At 35.9% G+C, this 15,259-nt stretch overlaps 1 protein-coding gene across 3 annotated transcripts; it reads left to right on the top strand.

The window, feature by feature from the left end:
- Positions 1-9,563: 9,563 nt before the first annotated feature.
- Positions 9,564-14,865, top strand: LOC120084247. Of its 3 annotated transcripts, none has more exons than XM_039040150.1 (2): positions 9,564-9,721; positions 12,343-14,865. In XM_039040150.1, the coding sequence occupies exon 2, from the start codon at positions 12,674-12,676 to the stop codon at positions 14,585-14,587; it is 1,914 nt and encodes a 637-aa protein (XP_038896078.1). In that variant the 5' UTR covers positions 9,564-9,721; positions 12,343-12,673; the 3' UTR covers positions 14,588-14,865. The 3 variants fall into 3 exon arrangements, with proteins under 3 accessions (XP_038896078.1, XP_038896076.1, XP_038896077.1); XM_039040148.1 differs by having other exon boundaries at positions 12,232-14,865; XM_039040149.1 differs by having other exon boundaries at positions 9,565-9,805; positions 12,232-14,865.
- Positions 14,866-15,259: the final 394 nt, after the last annotated feature.

Raw genomic sequence — 15,259 nt, 5'->3', positions numbered from 1 at the left:
ATCGCGTAGAACATCATCACATCGTTTAGCGTCGTAGCTAGACGATCTCTTAGCGCTATCGCATAGCACTTCATCGCATCGCTTAGCGCATGCTATAACTACACGATCGTGTAGTGCCATCATGTAGAACTTCAAATGCATCGTTTAGTTCCCACGCAAAGCTAAACGATCGCGTAGTGCTATCGTATAGCATATCAACGCATCGTCTAGCTCCCATAGGTACACTTCGCTTAGCGTCCAACATCACAACGATCAGTGCCCATTGCTATACAATCGTCCAGCTTTTCTTCACATTGTGTAACGCCTGGAACTAGACGATTGTTTAGCAACTGAACCTCAACAACGATTTTGAGCAGAAGCTGAAAAACTGGTATAGTAGCTCGCCCTTCTTCACTTGTTTCTTCAATTACAACTTAATTTTAACTCTAATGGCTCCAAATTTTGAGAACACATATAAGCTCATTAAACAAGAGCCAATTACAAATTTAAATGAGAAATCAAAGAGAAATCAAATGCCTAAACTCAAAAAACCATATTAGTGCAACAGTTTCATATAACTCATATAAAACGACCACATCAAAATTAAATTGAATTGAATGCTTATATCTTACTTTGATACCAATTGTAGAATTGTATCAGCAACAGCGGAAGCAACAAGGATCATTAAGGACTATAATTTATTAATTTTGGCAAAATATAAAGCATGCTCTTGCAGAAACAAGTGAGTTTCATGACATATCTTTGTAGAACTTCTTCAAAGCTCGATCTCTAGCTGCAATCTTCTCTGAATCTGCTTGCAGACCACATCAAGATCTTCCCCACTATTCTCTTGGTGCTCTAGATTGAGTTATGGGACTCAAAACAAGTTTCAATCAAGGGATTATGTAGAATTGCTCACAGTAGCAATCTTGTTGAAGAACACTTTCTTCACCACGAATTTTCAACTAAAATTCTCTTGATTGCCTCCCTCAAAATCACTCCATTCTTCTTTATTTATTGCAGGTGAACATGCAAAGAAGAATGTTGCATGACTTGCAGCTCATGCTTGGAGTTAATGAAGAAGAGGAAAATGGGTTTTGTGTGAGCATGAAGAAGATGGATAATGGAATATCTCAATATTCCATTTGTGCATGGTTTTTCAATTTTCCAATTTTATCTCAAAATCAAAACTTGATTTTTAAAATCCACTTTTATTTTAAAACGGAAAATTTTAATTTTATAAAATTAATTTTTAAATAAAACTAATTAATTTAGTATCAAATATTAAATTAATTTTTATACATATCCATCTTTATATATTTATATCTCAATATTCCATTCGTTGCCTTAATTCTCAAATCAAACAAGTAATTATTCTAATTTGAATATTTTAAATTAACTTATCACGTTACTCTATAGCTAATCCAATTACGAGCTAGTAGGGTGACCTCGCGAACCTACAGATCATGGGTTCCAACGATCCGAGATTAATTGGCTAAACTCATTAGACCAAATTAACCCCCATTCGTTGACTAATGGGTCACTCCACTAAAGCCCATAGTTACACTTCTTTCACTGTAGATATATTATGTCCACATGATTTAACCATAATCAGCAAGTCGACCCTTCACAAGTTGTTCATAATAACGGCTGGGTCAAGAATCTATTTTACCCCCGAGATTACGTCTTGTTCCTCAAGTCCTACTTACCCTCTAATTAACAACTGGTTTGTGATCCAATCACTAAACCAAACTCTCTCAGTCTAGTGAGAGGGTGGGGCCCTTTGTTCAAGACCTGGATTTAGTACTTGAGAGAACAACCTTTCTCCTATCCCTAAATCGGGTAGGCATGAACTGCGTCTTGCACCCTATGTCCCCAGCTATTTATTAGGTCTTACCTCTGAAATGGGAGGCTTATTGAGCCGGCGCTGTTGAGTCAACCCTCACCTATGCAAATCTAAGGATAATCTCGAATAAACAGGAGTTCATAGTTAGTTCAGGATTAAGATCGAGTTACCTAGGTCATGTAAGTGAAATAGTCAATCTTATACAATAAACAACATTATAAAGTAGGAGTGACTTATTTCTGATGGGATTGGTGTTCTAATTCTCTCGGAGTTTCGTTGTTTTGTAAAGATACACATTGTTCAATGGACAAAATAATTATTTTATTCTAGCATTTACTCATATCCAATAAACAAAGCTCCTTAGTTATCTTATGTGAACTTAAGCATGTATATGTGATAGTGATAACCTAAATAGGTCTGTAGTATAAGGATTAAGGTGGGATACCTGATCCTGGTGACACTACGGATACGTCCCACTTTGTAGAGGTTTGCAAGTAATGTAACCTACTACAGATGGTAGATCCTGACCATTCATGTGGAGACGTGCGAGCGAGGGTGTCCTATATAAAGATTTTGTATAAGACCTGGACCACGAGGTGACTACACTCTGTATATAATTCCATTGATACTAGAGACTTGCATCTCACCTAAACGACCATAGGTGACACGACCTCAATCCTGAGTGTTTTGTGAACTCCTACCTTTGAGGGCGGTCTTTTTATTAGTATGGGTGAGAGTGGCCAGATTGTCAACTCAACATGCCTACCATTTTGGGGACTTGTTTGATCTGAGAACTGGGAACTCAATCCACAAGATGGAATTCACTCCTTTCCCGAAGCAGGGATAAGTAGAGAGATTGCTCCCTTAAGGACTGATTCCGGGGCTTGAACATAGTGGCCACAGCTTCTCTTTGGAAGAGAAGACTCAGTCATAGTAGAACTATGACTTATGTTCATTAGAGAGATCAGTGGTACTTAAGAAGACAGATGTAACTACAGGGGCATAACGGTTATTGGCCCAGCTGTACTTACGAGCGATCTGTGAAGGGTTGTCGCACTACTGATTGGTTAAGATGGACACATAATATATCTGTGGTAAAGAGATTTCTGTTGCCGGTCTTTAGTGGAGTGTTTGACAGTTAACGGATGATGGATCCCGTGACTAAAGAGTTTAGTCAGTTATTCACGTACCGTTGGAACTTCGAGCTACAGGTCCATGAGGTCCCCTTGGTAGCTCAATGGATTCAGTTGAGGATTAGTTCTTGGTGTTGATTTGAAATGTTCAAATTGACCAGAGGTATTTTGATTATATATGATATAATCGATTTGATGTATGAGATACATCTAGTGGAGAATTGATGTAAATGAGATTTACATTAAGTACGATGGAATAGAGAAAGAACTATGGTTTATATATTTCATGAGATGAAATATTAAAACTATAGGTTATAAATATAGTATGATAAGTTGGTTATCATTTATATTTATAATAATATTAATTATTAGATAATTAAATTCTTTTTTCTTTAATAACCAAGTGGTGGTGGTTATTGAATTCATGTAACCGTGAGTTTAAAAGGAAAGTAGTTTTCCTATTGAAAAAAAAAAAAAGAGATTTAACAAAACGATTGAATAAAGTTGTTAGATTTTTCTCTTGGCCGCAAAGGATCTCACGGTAGTCGTCAAGTATAATACGGATTTACTAAACGACGGCTGAGCAAGCTAAACGTTCGTGTAGTATTTACTAAACGATCGCATAGTTTTGCTAAAACGATCGCTTGCCCAAAGTAAACGATCGTATAGAGTCTGTACGCGACAAACACGAGCTAAACGATGAGCTAATGATCGAAATAGCTTTTGCTAGACGATGGCTTATTTTAATTTTAAACAATTGGGTCATCGACCTATATGATAGGTCTCCGCCATCTCCCACTTGCCCAGTCGTGTACGCGGTCGGTGTTTCCTCCTTCGTTTGCCTCATTCCAAGTCCGAAGAGCCACCCTAGATTCTCACACCGAGAATACCAAAAGTCACCTTGTGGGGTGTCAAACTCACCGAACACAGTCGAAGGTTTTCTGAGGTTCTTCGCGCTGTTTCAGGGAGTTCGTGGCCGAGGCGATCATTGAGGACGAGCGTGAAGTGTTCTCGCTGTTCGTATACTGTGTTGTAGTCGTGTAGATCGAGCATTCGAGGTTGCTGTTGTTCGAGCGGGTCGTGCGCAGGCATGGAAGCAATGAGACGCTTCTTCGATTGTTCGTATAGTTTTTCCCTTTGTGCATTTGAGTTTTCATACTGTAATTTCTGCATTTTAATTGTATAACCACTTGTTTGAAGACAACTGTAAATGTATTGTTCATTTATGGTTGTGATTTGGAATAATCTTGTTCCGCTGCTCATGGAAATCTCAGAAATCCAATTTCCTTCAATAGACTTATTTCTTGGTTTAATCTTATGCAAACTCAATTCATAGGACGCCCCCACTCCTCATGCCATAACATGTACGAATTAGGATCATATTGTATGTAGCACTTTGCAACTCTTTGTAACAACTATAGAGTAGGCCATATCCAATAGTGTTACCAGAATAAGGTACCCAATCTTATTCATGTACTATAGATCATTTTGACTATTTACTCGAACTTGATCCACTCCTATGTCTCCACATAAAGTTCAAGTACTCATGTAATAGTCATAGGTCTTAGTTTATTGGATTTAGACTTTCATATCTACAATTTATAAAATCAATAATAAGTTTATTGATTATAGAAAATGTTTATTATTTTACAAACTGCGAGTTTTAGAACATAAAACCCAACAGGAGCTTCAACCTATAGATCCATAAGGTCCCCTTGGTAGCTCAATGGGTTTAAGTTGAGAATCAGATTTTGGGTTAGTTTGAAGTGTTTAAATTAACAAGAGAAAATTTAATTATATGTGATATAATTAAATTAATTCAATTATATGTGATATAATTAATATGATTTATTAGATACATTAATTGGAGGAATTGATATAAATATGATTTATATTAAATACCATAACATATAAAAAGAACTATGGTTTATATGTTTCATATGATGAAATTTTAAAACTATATGTTATAAATATAATATGATAAGTTGGTTATCATATTTATTTATAATATATTAATTATATGATAATTATTTAATATTTTTCTTTAATAACCAACTTGAGTGGGAGATTATACACGGTTATGGTAATTATGAGATAAAAGGAAAATAGTTTTCCAATATTAGATGATGATTCATTTTGTGTCGTTTGACAAAAGAATCAACTATCGAGTAAAAGCATTTTACTAAACGATAGTGTCTCATAGCCTAAATGATCAACTATCGAGTTTACTATACGATAGTTACTCGTTTACTCGTTGCTACACAATCGAGTAGCAAGTCTATTCGATAGGCTTCTTCTTACTAAACGATCATGTATCTAGTCTATACGATAGACTTCATCCATCTCCCACTTACTCGATCGTCTACCTCCTTCTTTCCTCTATCCAAAGTCACACAGAACCCACAACTCCTGGATTCTCACATCGAGAATACCAAGGTAACTCTTGTGGTGGTGTTATAGTTCCATTCGAGGTTCAAGGATCGAGTTGGACTCGATAGTGATCAAGGATTCTTCAGTTCATGCTATTGGCTATTCTGATAATTGCGTTCGAGTATTTCTTTGGATACGTTGGAGATTGATCGAGGGATACATGAAGAAAGGTTCTTCAAAGGTTTGCATACTCTATCCCTTGTCTGTTCATTTTAAAGAAGCATGCTGTAATTTATAGTTTATGCATAATCGTTTCCATTTAGACTGGAATTGTTTGAGTTCTTTAACAATGAAATTTGGAACAGTCCGCTTCCGCTCACTAGATCTCTATGTTTAGATTTCCTTCAATTCAGTAGCTCCACGAGCCTGCATCTATTCTCTTAAGGCAACGATTTCATTATCTTGCTCCTCTACAACTTTCATTAAGGAATTTATCTTTCTCTCCATCTCTGCCATGACCGATCAGCTGTTACGTCAGCCATCATGATAGACACTACATCAAAGTATGATTCTTTCTCTGATTGATTAGAAGTAGAAGCAGCGTTATCGAACGAGGGATTTTCTCTGATGATGATCCTGCCTTTAGGTGATTCCATCAGTTGTTCCCAGATATTCTCTGTAGTGAAAGAGCCTTGTTCTTGCTCGTGCATGATCCTCTTTGAGTGACTTCGGATGACAGGTCCCGTATAGGAGCCGCTTATAGCAATTGTTTTGGATGCAACTTTCTTTGGTGCCATTTGTTGATTTGGATGATGGGAGAGAGATGAGAGGTAGAGACATCCCACTGGACGTGTCAATTTGTTCGCACGAGGTTTCCAAAGAAACTTGTTTCGTAGAATTTGAACTTTTGTATTTGTATTAATTTTAGTATAGCAAGTACAATCTCTAATACATAATCCTTTGATGCTTTCAAAATAAACTTTAATCTTTAAGCTGGTTGATTTTCTTGGATGATCAACTTTTGGGTTTGTTGATCTTCTTGGATGATCGGCCTTTGCGCTTGTTGGTCTTCTTGGATGATCGATTGTTGGGCTTGATGATCTTCTTGGATGATTGACCCTTGGGCTTGTGATCTTCTTGGATGATCGACTTTTGGGCTTGTTGATTTTCTTAGATGATTGGTCTTTAGGCTTGATGATTTTCTTGAATGATTGCCTTTGGCTTGATGATCTTTTTAGACAATCAGTGTTCACACGTGGCTTTTGGAGAAATGTATTTTGTAGAGTTGAACTTGTGTTGATGTAGATTTGATGCGGATGTGGTTCGATCTCTAGTACTTAATCCTTTGATTCTCTCTTAGCTGAATGCATACGCTTGATGTATGGAAGTGGAGCGTGTGAATGTTCTTGAAGTTAGAGTCTTAGGAGGATGCTTGTATCTCCAAAGGACTTCAATCTTCAAGTGTGACCAGCTTCAGGAGTCAAGGAGTCTTCTGATTGTAGAGAATTCTCTCTAGGCTCTTTGGAGTGTAGAATTTCTGACCTCCACAAATTAAGAGAACTCCTCTGTTTATAGAGTTCTCAAGTAGGCTTCGTGGGCTTGGGCTTGGTTGGTACATGGACCTGGCCCTTGGACCCAACTAATTGAATTTGGGCCTTATTTGCCATTTAGGCCACGATAAGCCTATTTTTGGACTCAATTGGATTTTAGCCCAAATTATAATATTATTTTGGACAAAATTAATTTTATTCGAACCAACAATCATGATGAAAACATGTGACATCATTGGGATTTGCCAACTTATGTCTTCAATTCAATTTAGGACACATGTCAATTTTTTAATTAGTCCTAAATTAGATTATTTGTAAATTCGTCATTAATTTGGGAAATGACATGTCAATTTACGATTAATCCAATTTTCTCATTCAACAATGAGATTTATATTAAAACTATAGGGTACGATTAATATGAATGAGATTCATATTAAAACTATATGTTGTGTGAGGGGATATTATTTGAATATGATTAACATTAAATTAAATATATGATAATGAATGAATGAATGAATTAATTAATTATTAAAGAAATTTTCACAGATAAAAAAAATGTCAAACTATTTATAGAAATAGAAAAAAATATATCGATAGACTTCTATCAGCATCTATTAATAATAAAAACTTATAGAACTTTATCATTGATAGAGGTTGATAGAAGTCTATCAATGTCTATCAGTGATAGAAACTGATAGAAGCCTAAAATAATTAAATTTTGCTATTTTATGTAAATAGTTTCCCTTATTTTTTATTTTTGAAAATATCCCTAATTGTTAATATTTATATAAATTATTTAAATTTAAAATAATAACTCCCATTGGGAGTTATTGTGAGTTGGTGAAGGAGAGTTTTAACTCTCTCTCAAACCAACTCACTCTCACATAAAAGAAAAAGGAGATTTGTGATCTAATTAATATTTTTCCAACGCATAGATCACAGAGAAGCAAAGTCTTTGTGTATTTGATCTTCTTCCCCAAACCTTTCTCACACAAATCTCTCCCTACTAAATTAAAGAGCCCACACATCCTTGATTTTGTTTTGAGAATAACAAGGAAACCAAATGGTGATGTTCCATGTTCGTGTGGGCATTTTTCAGTTCGAGGGAGATCTTGCATCGTGTTGTTACATTTCGAGGAGAGGAATTACGAGAAGAAATGTCTTCAAAGATTAGTTCTTCTCATCCTTTTCTCCCTAGAAACATGCTCTAATTTATAAATATTTATCTTGTTCTTCTATAATTTCTCTGGTTTTTTCAAGTTTTTTTCAAATTAAATTACATTGGTACGTGTGTCCACATGCTTCTGCTTGGAATTCCATTCCTTTAGAGATAAAGAACAAATCAAGTTAATTAGCAATTACCATTAACTAATTTTCATAGTTTAGCCATAAAATTTAATGCATGTGTTTGGTTGATTTTAGATGTATTACATTCTGGATTAATTGACACTTAGTTTAATTAGGATGCAAATCTTGATTAATAGTTTAGGACGCTTGATGCTCTATTAATAATTAAATCAACCATGTGTTTGAGACGATTGAGCAAACATCCTAGGATTATTATTGTATTTTTGATGATTTCTGATTTTCCTCAATCTCAAACCAAACTCCCCCATTCCCCTCTTTTATCAATTTAACTAAAGAATTAGTTTTGTGAAACTAATCTTTGTGTTTCTCTACGAATTGACTTGATCTTGCTACTAATACTATTTAGTAGTAGAGGTTTGAGATTGATATTATAAATTTTATTTAATTCGTTGGCAAAGACGTTCGACAAGTCTTTTTTTCTATCCATCACATGTCCATTGCTTTATTGACCAATGTACATTCTTTTTTTATCCATGTGCGAAAATAAGGCTAAATTTTTTTTTTTGTCAAAGATCTAGCTTAAGCTTTTTCAATTTTCATGGCTATCGGTGGCATGCATTCAAACCAAATTGAAACTGGTTCAACAAATCATAAAAATCAAATTTGTAATTCAACTATAAAAAGCTAGTGCAAAATGTAATTTTTGTTGATGGGTTTGGAATTGAAGTCTAATAGATCCTCTACGTTTGTAAAATAATTCTAAATAATATCTCACTTAACTTTTAACTGTTGATGTGGATGAGATGATACATCAAATTTTATTTGATGACTTGGAAAATAAATTGAAGTTTTAATTTAAGAAGTAAGGCTTTAAAACAATTTACATTGCTTTTTGATCTAAAATCTATATATTTAAATTAAATATATTTAAATATTCATACGTATAAAACATCTTCTGCAATCTAAAGGGGGTGGTTAGGTGATTAGAATTTAGTATATAGATTTTTATATTTTTCAAAATTATATATAATTTAAAAAGAAATAAAAAAAATAGAAAAGAAAAGAATGTGTACATTTACCAAAACACCCCTCCAACCGAAAACAAAAAAAACAATACTAAAGGAGCATGAATAGAAGAAGTCATGAAATAATAAGAAAATCTGCGTTGTCGTGTAGTGTGAAGAAAAAAAGGCTATTTATGTAATTGAAAGGGCATTAATGATGTGTGAGAGGGCTGCCCCATGTATCAAAAAATGGTGTTCAAGATTCCATATGAGCCGCCCACATCAAATTCCATTTTTCTTTTTTTCTTTTTTTTTTTTTAAAAAAAATAATAATTTAATTACCACATCACTTCCACCACAATTTCTTTCTTCTATTCCACTTGGACTTGAGTTTATAGTTGGCTTCTTTTTTCTGTTTTTCTCTCTTTTTCCCCCATTTCTCTCAATCTCCAACAAAATTTCAACATGCCTTAGATTGCTCCTTCATTTTCTACTCTTCTCCGATTCTCCTCTATAAATTGCTGCACTACGGTATATCATTTGTGTTTCCTTTCCCTTTCTCCGATTTACTGATTTTGCCTTTCCTTTTCTCTTAGATTTTGGTTGTGTTTTCAGGTATGTTGCTCTGGATTTGATTCCTATCTTCACTTCTGTTTCTGTTTTACTTGAATCTATCATAATTAGGAATGAAATCATTATCCATGTTTGCTGTGCATTTTCTTGCTCGAAATCTCGACTTTTGTTTTCTGGTCGCATCGTCTTTCTTTCGATATGATGGTTGTGATTAATAAGCGTACACATCTTGATTTTGAATTTGTGTGTGTGTGTTTGAGTGGGTTTTGTTTTGTTTTTTTGTTTGTTTGTTTTTTTTTTTTGCTTAGTTATTGAATTGAGATTTACAGTTGAAGATCTAGAAAATGCTATCCTTTAATTATTTTTTATTTGCATGATTGTTTATACCCAAGAGTTTATTTTCTTGATTTTCTGTGGGAGTGCAGCTAGTGATTCGTGTCGCCTATTATGATTAAAGAGGGTTGACTTCATTTCTATTATTCGCTTGGTGTACGATTTGGGTGACGTCCCGTTTTCTTTTTGGTTAAGAAAACCTACCCCAAGCCTAATTTTTATCCAAAAAAAAAAAAAAAAAACTACACATACTTGGCGGGTTGTTACTTTATGCTTACAGATCATTTTTAGGCGACATGCTTTGATCAGCTAATCAGTGATAGTTGTAAATATAAAAGGAAATTAAGAATTAGAACAGGTTTACCGCAGAAGAATCCTTTAAAGCTCTTTAAAACTATCGAGTCTTGTGTTCTTTTTGATCAGGAAATTAGAAGCGATATATATTTTTTTGAATTTGAATACTAGAATAGGGGTAGGGGATTCAAACCACGGACCTTTTGGTCACTAATACATCGTGTTAGTTGAACTATAGTTGCTTTGGTGAAATTAGAGTGATATGGGAAACTAGTTTTTGTGGAGAACATGAATGAACAAAATCTAAGGAGAGACACACAAAAAATATTGAAAGAAAATGGCCCCCCTGAAACAAGCGGGACACCTTCGCAAAACAATTGTAAAAATGGCTCCCAACTTTTGGGAATAAAAAACAAAGGATAATTACAGAATAGAGAGCCCATGGAGAAGTATTGGAAATTACTACATTCCGAATCCACAAATTCTCTCAAGAACTATTTTTCTGAGGAACACTCCTATTCCTTTCCGCTTTATAAACTAAAAAGTAGCCAAGGAACTAGTCTGCCAAAGAACCTGATCTCTTCCCTGGAAGGGAGGATCTGCTACCTCCACTACTGCTTCTTGGATGTTCAATCATTGAGTGAAGGCTAAACTGAACTCTTACCAAGAGCGATTTCAAACTCTAGCCGATTGAAGTATGACCACAAAAGATGATTCACAATTTCTGCATAAAATCAAAAGTAATAGTCCTTCCCGAGGGGAAGCACAATTCAAGATTTGTTATTATTATTTTTGACATGATCAAGATTTTATTCACGAGGAAGGAAAAAAAAAAAGGGTTGTCTCCGACCAAAGAGCTATGGGAGCTTTTGAGAAAGGATTTCAATCATGTTAGTTTGCATTTTCTGGGTAGTATAACATAACAGCTTGGTTTCTGAATATCCTTCTTGCAATTCGAGCGATAATGTTATATCCTATAACGCTTATAATTGTTGCTAATATGGTGCAATATAGGCATATCAATGAAAGATATTATAAGAAGAGGTATTTAAGTGAAGTGTATTAGACTAAAATTGTTACTGAAGTTGAATGCTTAAAAGAAGTCGACAAACAAATTGGTATCATTTCGATAACCACATCAAGTTTAACTCATTAGTATGCCATCTGCATGGTATCATTTCAATAATCATATTAAGTTTAACTCATCAATCTATATATATGCTATCTGCATCAGCAAAAGTGCATCTGCTTCAACTTAGTGGTTCTATTGCTCTATTTCTTTTTGTTTTACCCTCTTTGCCGCTTGCTTTCCCATCTGCTTAATCATTTGTTTTCTCTTACTTCTCTTGCATCCACATGACTTAAAGAGACTTTGACCACATCTACCTTGTGTCCAGATGTGTTTACAATGTATATGCTTCGAAGTTTGTATATAACTGTTTGTCCATTTATGAAATTGTAAAGAAGCAACAATAATAAAATAAAAAAGGTCCAAAGTAATCTTTCTGCAAGTGTTGGAGTTTTGAATTGATATGTTATAAAATGTTTCTCCAGTGCCATTAAAAGCATGTAACCAATCAATTAATTGTCTGCATTTAACTTAAATTTTGGACAGGCATCCTGCCACTGTACTCATTTCAGATTGGTAATTATTGTATTTGTCCATAACTTCATATATGTTTCAATTGAAAAGTCATGTTATTTCAGAAAGTTGGGATGTAGAACTTGTGACATTTTTCTGTAATGTTCTCAGAGTTGTATTCACAGTAGTCATGTGATTGGAGGTTTATTTTAAAGCATTTTTCCTGACATCTACTTCAAATTCCTCTTTGCTTCGACAGTACCTACTATTCTGCTATTGTTGTGTCCAACAATGCGTGTGAATTGATGGAGAGGCATCTTTTCATTGAAATTGGTCGTGTGAACTGTCTTATAAGATGTACTACTTTCAGGGTTCATGAGGCTCAATGAGTCCTCATCAAGGAGCATAAGGAGCTCCGAAGATTTCTGCATATCAACATTACTCGTTGTCATCAAGGGGTTCTATCCAAGAAACGTCATTAGATATACTAGGAATTGACTAAAAAACTTGTTGCATAGTGGGAAGATCTTTGGGTCACCGAATACGCCAATGGATAGATCAGATACATCGGGGTTTGTAAGCAGTGGAGGTAGTAGTAATCTGTTTGAATCTGTGGGTGCTGTTACGTATATCTGCTTTTAGTATTCCTTAAAACTTGTTGGCAAGATTATCCTGTTAGTTTAAACTTCAGCGTTGAGAGAATGGATTTGAACAAGACTGTTGCACACTATTCTCAAAATGGTGATCTCACAAAAGATGACAACTTTGGTGACACTACGTTGAGCTTGAATTGTTTTGGCTTTGGAGGAAGAAAATCCTCCGGATGTGCAGTTGCTTTAAATGACCTGAACTTTAGCTTCCGCTATGCTCCAGATGATGGCTGCAGACTAGTACTTGGACTTGGCCCAACTCCTAGTGCTAACTGTGATGATTATTACAATGTTGGATATAATAAGAATAAGGCACAAGTTACATCTCTACCAAACGAAATATCGCCGACTGACTCAATATTGCAGCTCGGTCTTTCTGGAGGGACTAATGAAGCTTCAAGTGTGCTCGAATGTTCAGTTTCAGCAGAAACTGATGTCAGTGCAGCTTATCTGATAAACCAATGGGCTGCCGAAGCTAATCAATTGTCTATCCCACTAGTTGATGAGGGTTCTACCTCAGCAAAAAAATCAGGTGGGTATATGCCATCACTTCTTTTTGCTCCAAGAATGGGCACTTCAAAGGTTCTGATTCAGCAGGAGCTTCTTGAAACTGACAGTGGAAATCAGCTGAGCCAAGAACTATCACCTACTGTAGAATACTCCTTAGGAACTGTAATCGACCAGACAACCAAAAGCGTGAGTTCAGATCATCAGGCAAACAATTCTAAAAGGTGCAAATACTTTGGCTGTGAGAAGGGTGCACGAGGAGCATCTGGTCTTTGTATTGGTCATGGAGGTGGACATAGATGCCAGAAACCTGGGTGCAATAAGGGTGCTGAGAGTCGTACTGCTTACTGTAAGGCTCATGGTGGAGGGAGGAGGTGCCAACATTTAGGGTGCACCAAAAGTGCGGAGGGGAAGACAGAATTTTGCATAGCTCATGGTGGTGGTAGACGTTGTGGATATTCAGGTGGATGTGCTAAGGCTGCGCGTGGCAAGTCGGGCCTTTGTATTAGACATGGTGGGGGGAAAAGATGTAAGATGGAAGGCTGTACTCGTAGTGCTGAAGGACAAGCTGGTCTGTGTATTTCTCATGGTGGCGGACGCCGTTGCCAGTATGAATCCTGCACAAAAGGTGCACAAGGAAGTACCATGTATTGTAAGGCCCATGGGGGAGGGAAGCGATGTATATTTGCCGGATGCACAAAAGGGGCTGAAGGGAGTACTCCTCTTTGCAAGGGACATGGTGGGGGAAAGCGTTGCCTCTTTGATGGGGGTGGGATTTGCCCAAAAAGTGTACATGGGGGAACAAATTTTTGTGTTGCTCATGGTGGTGGAAAGAGGTGTGTTGTGACAGGATGCACGAAAAGTGCTCGTGGGCGCACTGATTGCTGTGTCAGACATGGCGGAGGCAAGCGATGCAAATTTGAGAACTGTGGAAAGAGTGCCCAAGGGAGCACAGATTTCTGCAAAGCCCATGGAGGTGGAAAAAGATGCACATGGGGAGAAGGCAAGTGTGAAAAGTTTGCAAGGGGTAAGAGTGGTTTATGTGCTGCTCATAGTAGCATGGTCCAAGATCGAGAAACAAACAGGGGAAGCCTGATTGGGCCAGGACTTTTCCATGGTCTGGTGTCTGCTTCTGCTGCATCTACCGTTGGAGATAGCTTGGACAACTATAATTCATCTTCTGGAGTCAGTTTCATATGTGACTCGATTGATTCCCCGGAGAAGCCTACTAAGCGGCATCGGCTTATACCACCACAGGTATTGGTTCCATCTTCAATGAAGTCATCAGCATCATATTCTAGTTTTTTGAGTACAGAGAAGGGAGAGGAAGAAGGGAATGGATATTGTATTGGCACAAAATCCCTTGAATATTCAATTCCTGAGGGGAGGGTTCATGGAGGTGGGCTCATGTCATTGCTTGGCGGGCATCTGAAGATGAATATGAATAATGGCATTTAAGGTTATCTGCTCCGGAAGCCACTGGAAAGGATAAATCTGGTAATTTGTGATTTTAATAACGCATTGGAATCCTGTACATAAAACTTCAGTTGGGTGTCTGTGAATCGTGTACTGTAATAATGAATGATTAGGTTTGTAGTTTTACATTATGGTATTGTCAGGCTATCTGATTTAAAACATTATCAGCACTTTCGTGTCAATAGCTAAGTATTTTTGTATCGTTATAAAGTCAAGCTCATGCTTTGGTGGTTAATTGTGGTGGTTTTGCTTTCTAAAAACTATGCCCACAGGTACTTCTTTTTGTTGAATAATTAGGACCCAAGTTTTGAGTGTTTGTTGATGCTTTCTGATCCTGATAGAGTTGATGTGCTATAAATAGCATTTTATTTGAAAAACAGGAAAAGCATGGATTATGTTTATATATGGGAATCTCTCGCTTTCAAAATACTATCTAGGGTGTGTTTGGAATACATTTTCAAGTGTTTAATTTAAAAAATAGTTCATTTTAAAAGAACTTGGAATGTTTGGTAACCATCCAAAATAGCTTTTCAAGTATATTTTAATAAGATTTTATAAAAAATATTTAAATAAAAATGATTTTTTTTTAAAAGAAGATTTTTTTTTGTCAAGTCAATCAAAATGCCCATAATCAACAATAGAATGGTAAGTTAA

This window comes from Benincasa hispida, chromosome 8, assembly GCF_009727055.1.
Source record: "Benincasa hispida cultivar B227 chromosome 8, ASM972705v1, whole genome shotgun sequence".
NCBI lineage: Eukaryota > Viridiplantae > Streptophyta > Magnoliopsida > Cucurbitales > Cucurbitaceae > Benincasa > Benincasa hispida.
This window is presented reverse-complemented; position numbering and strand designations above follow the sequence as displayed.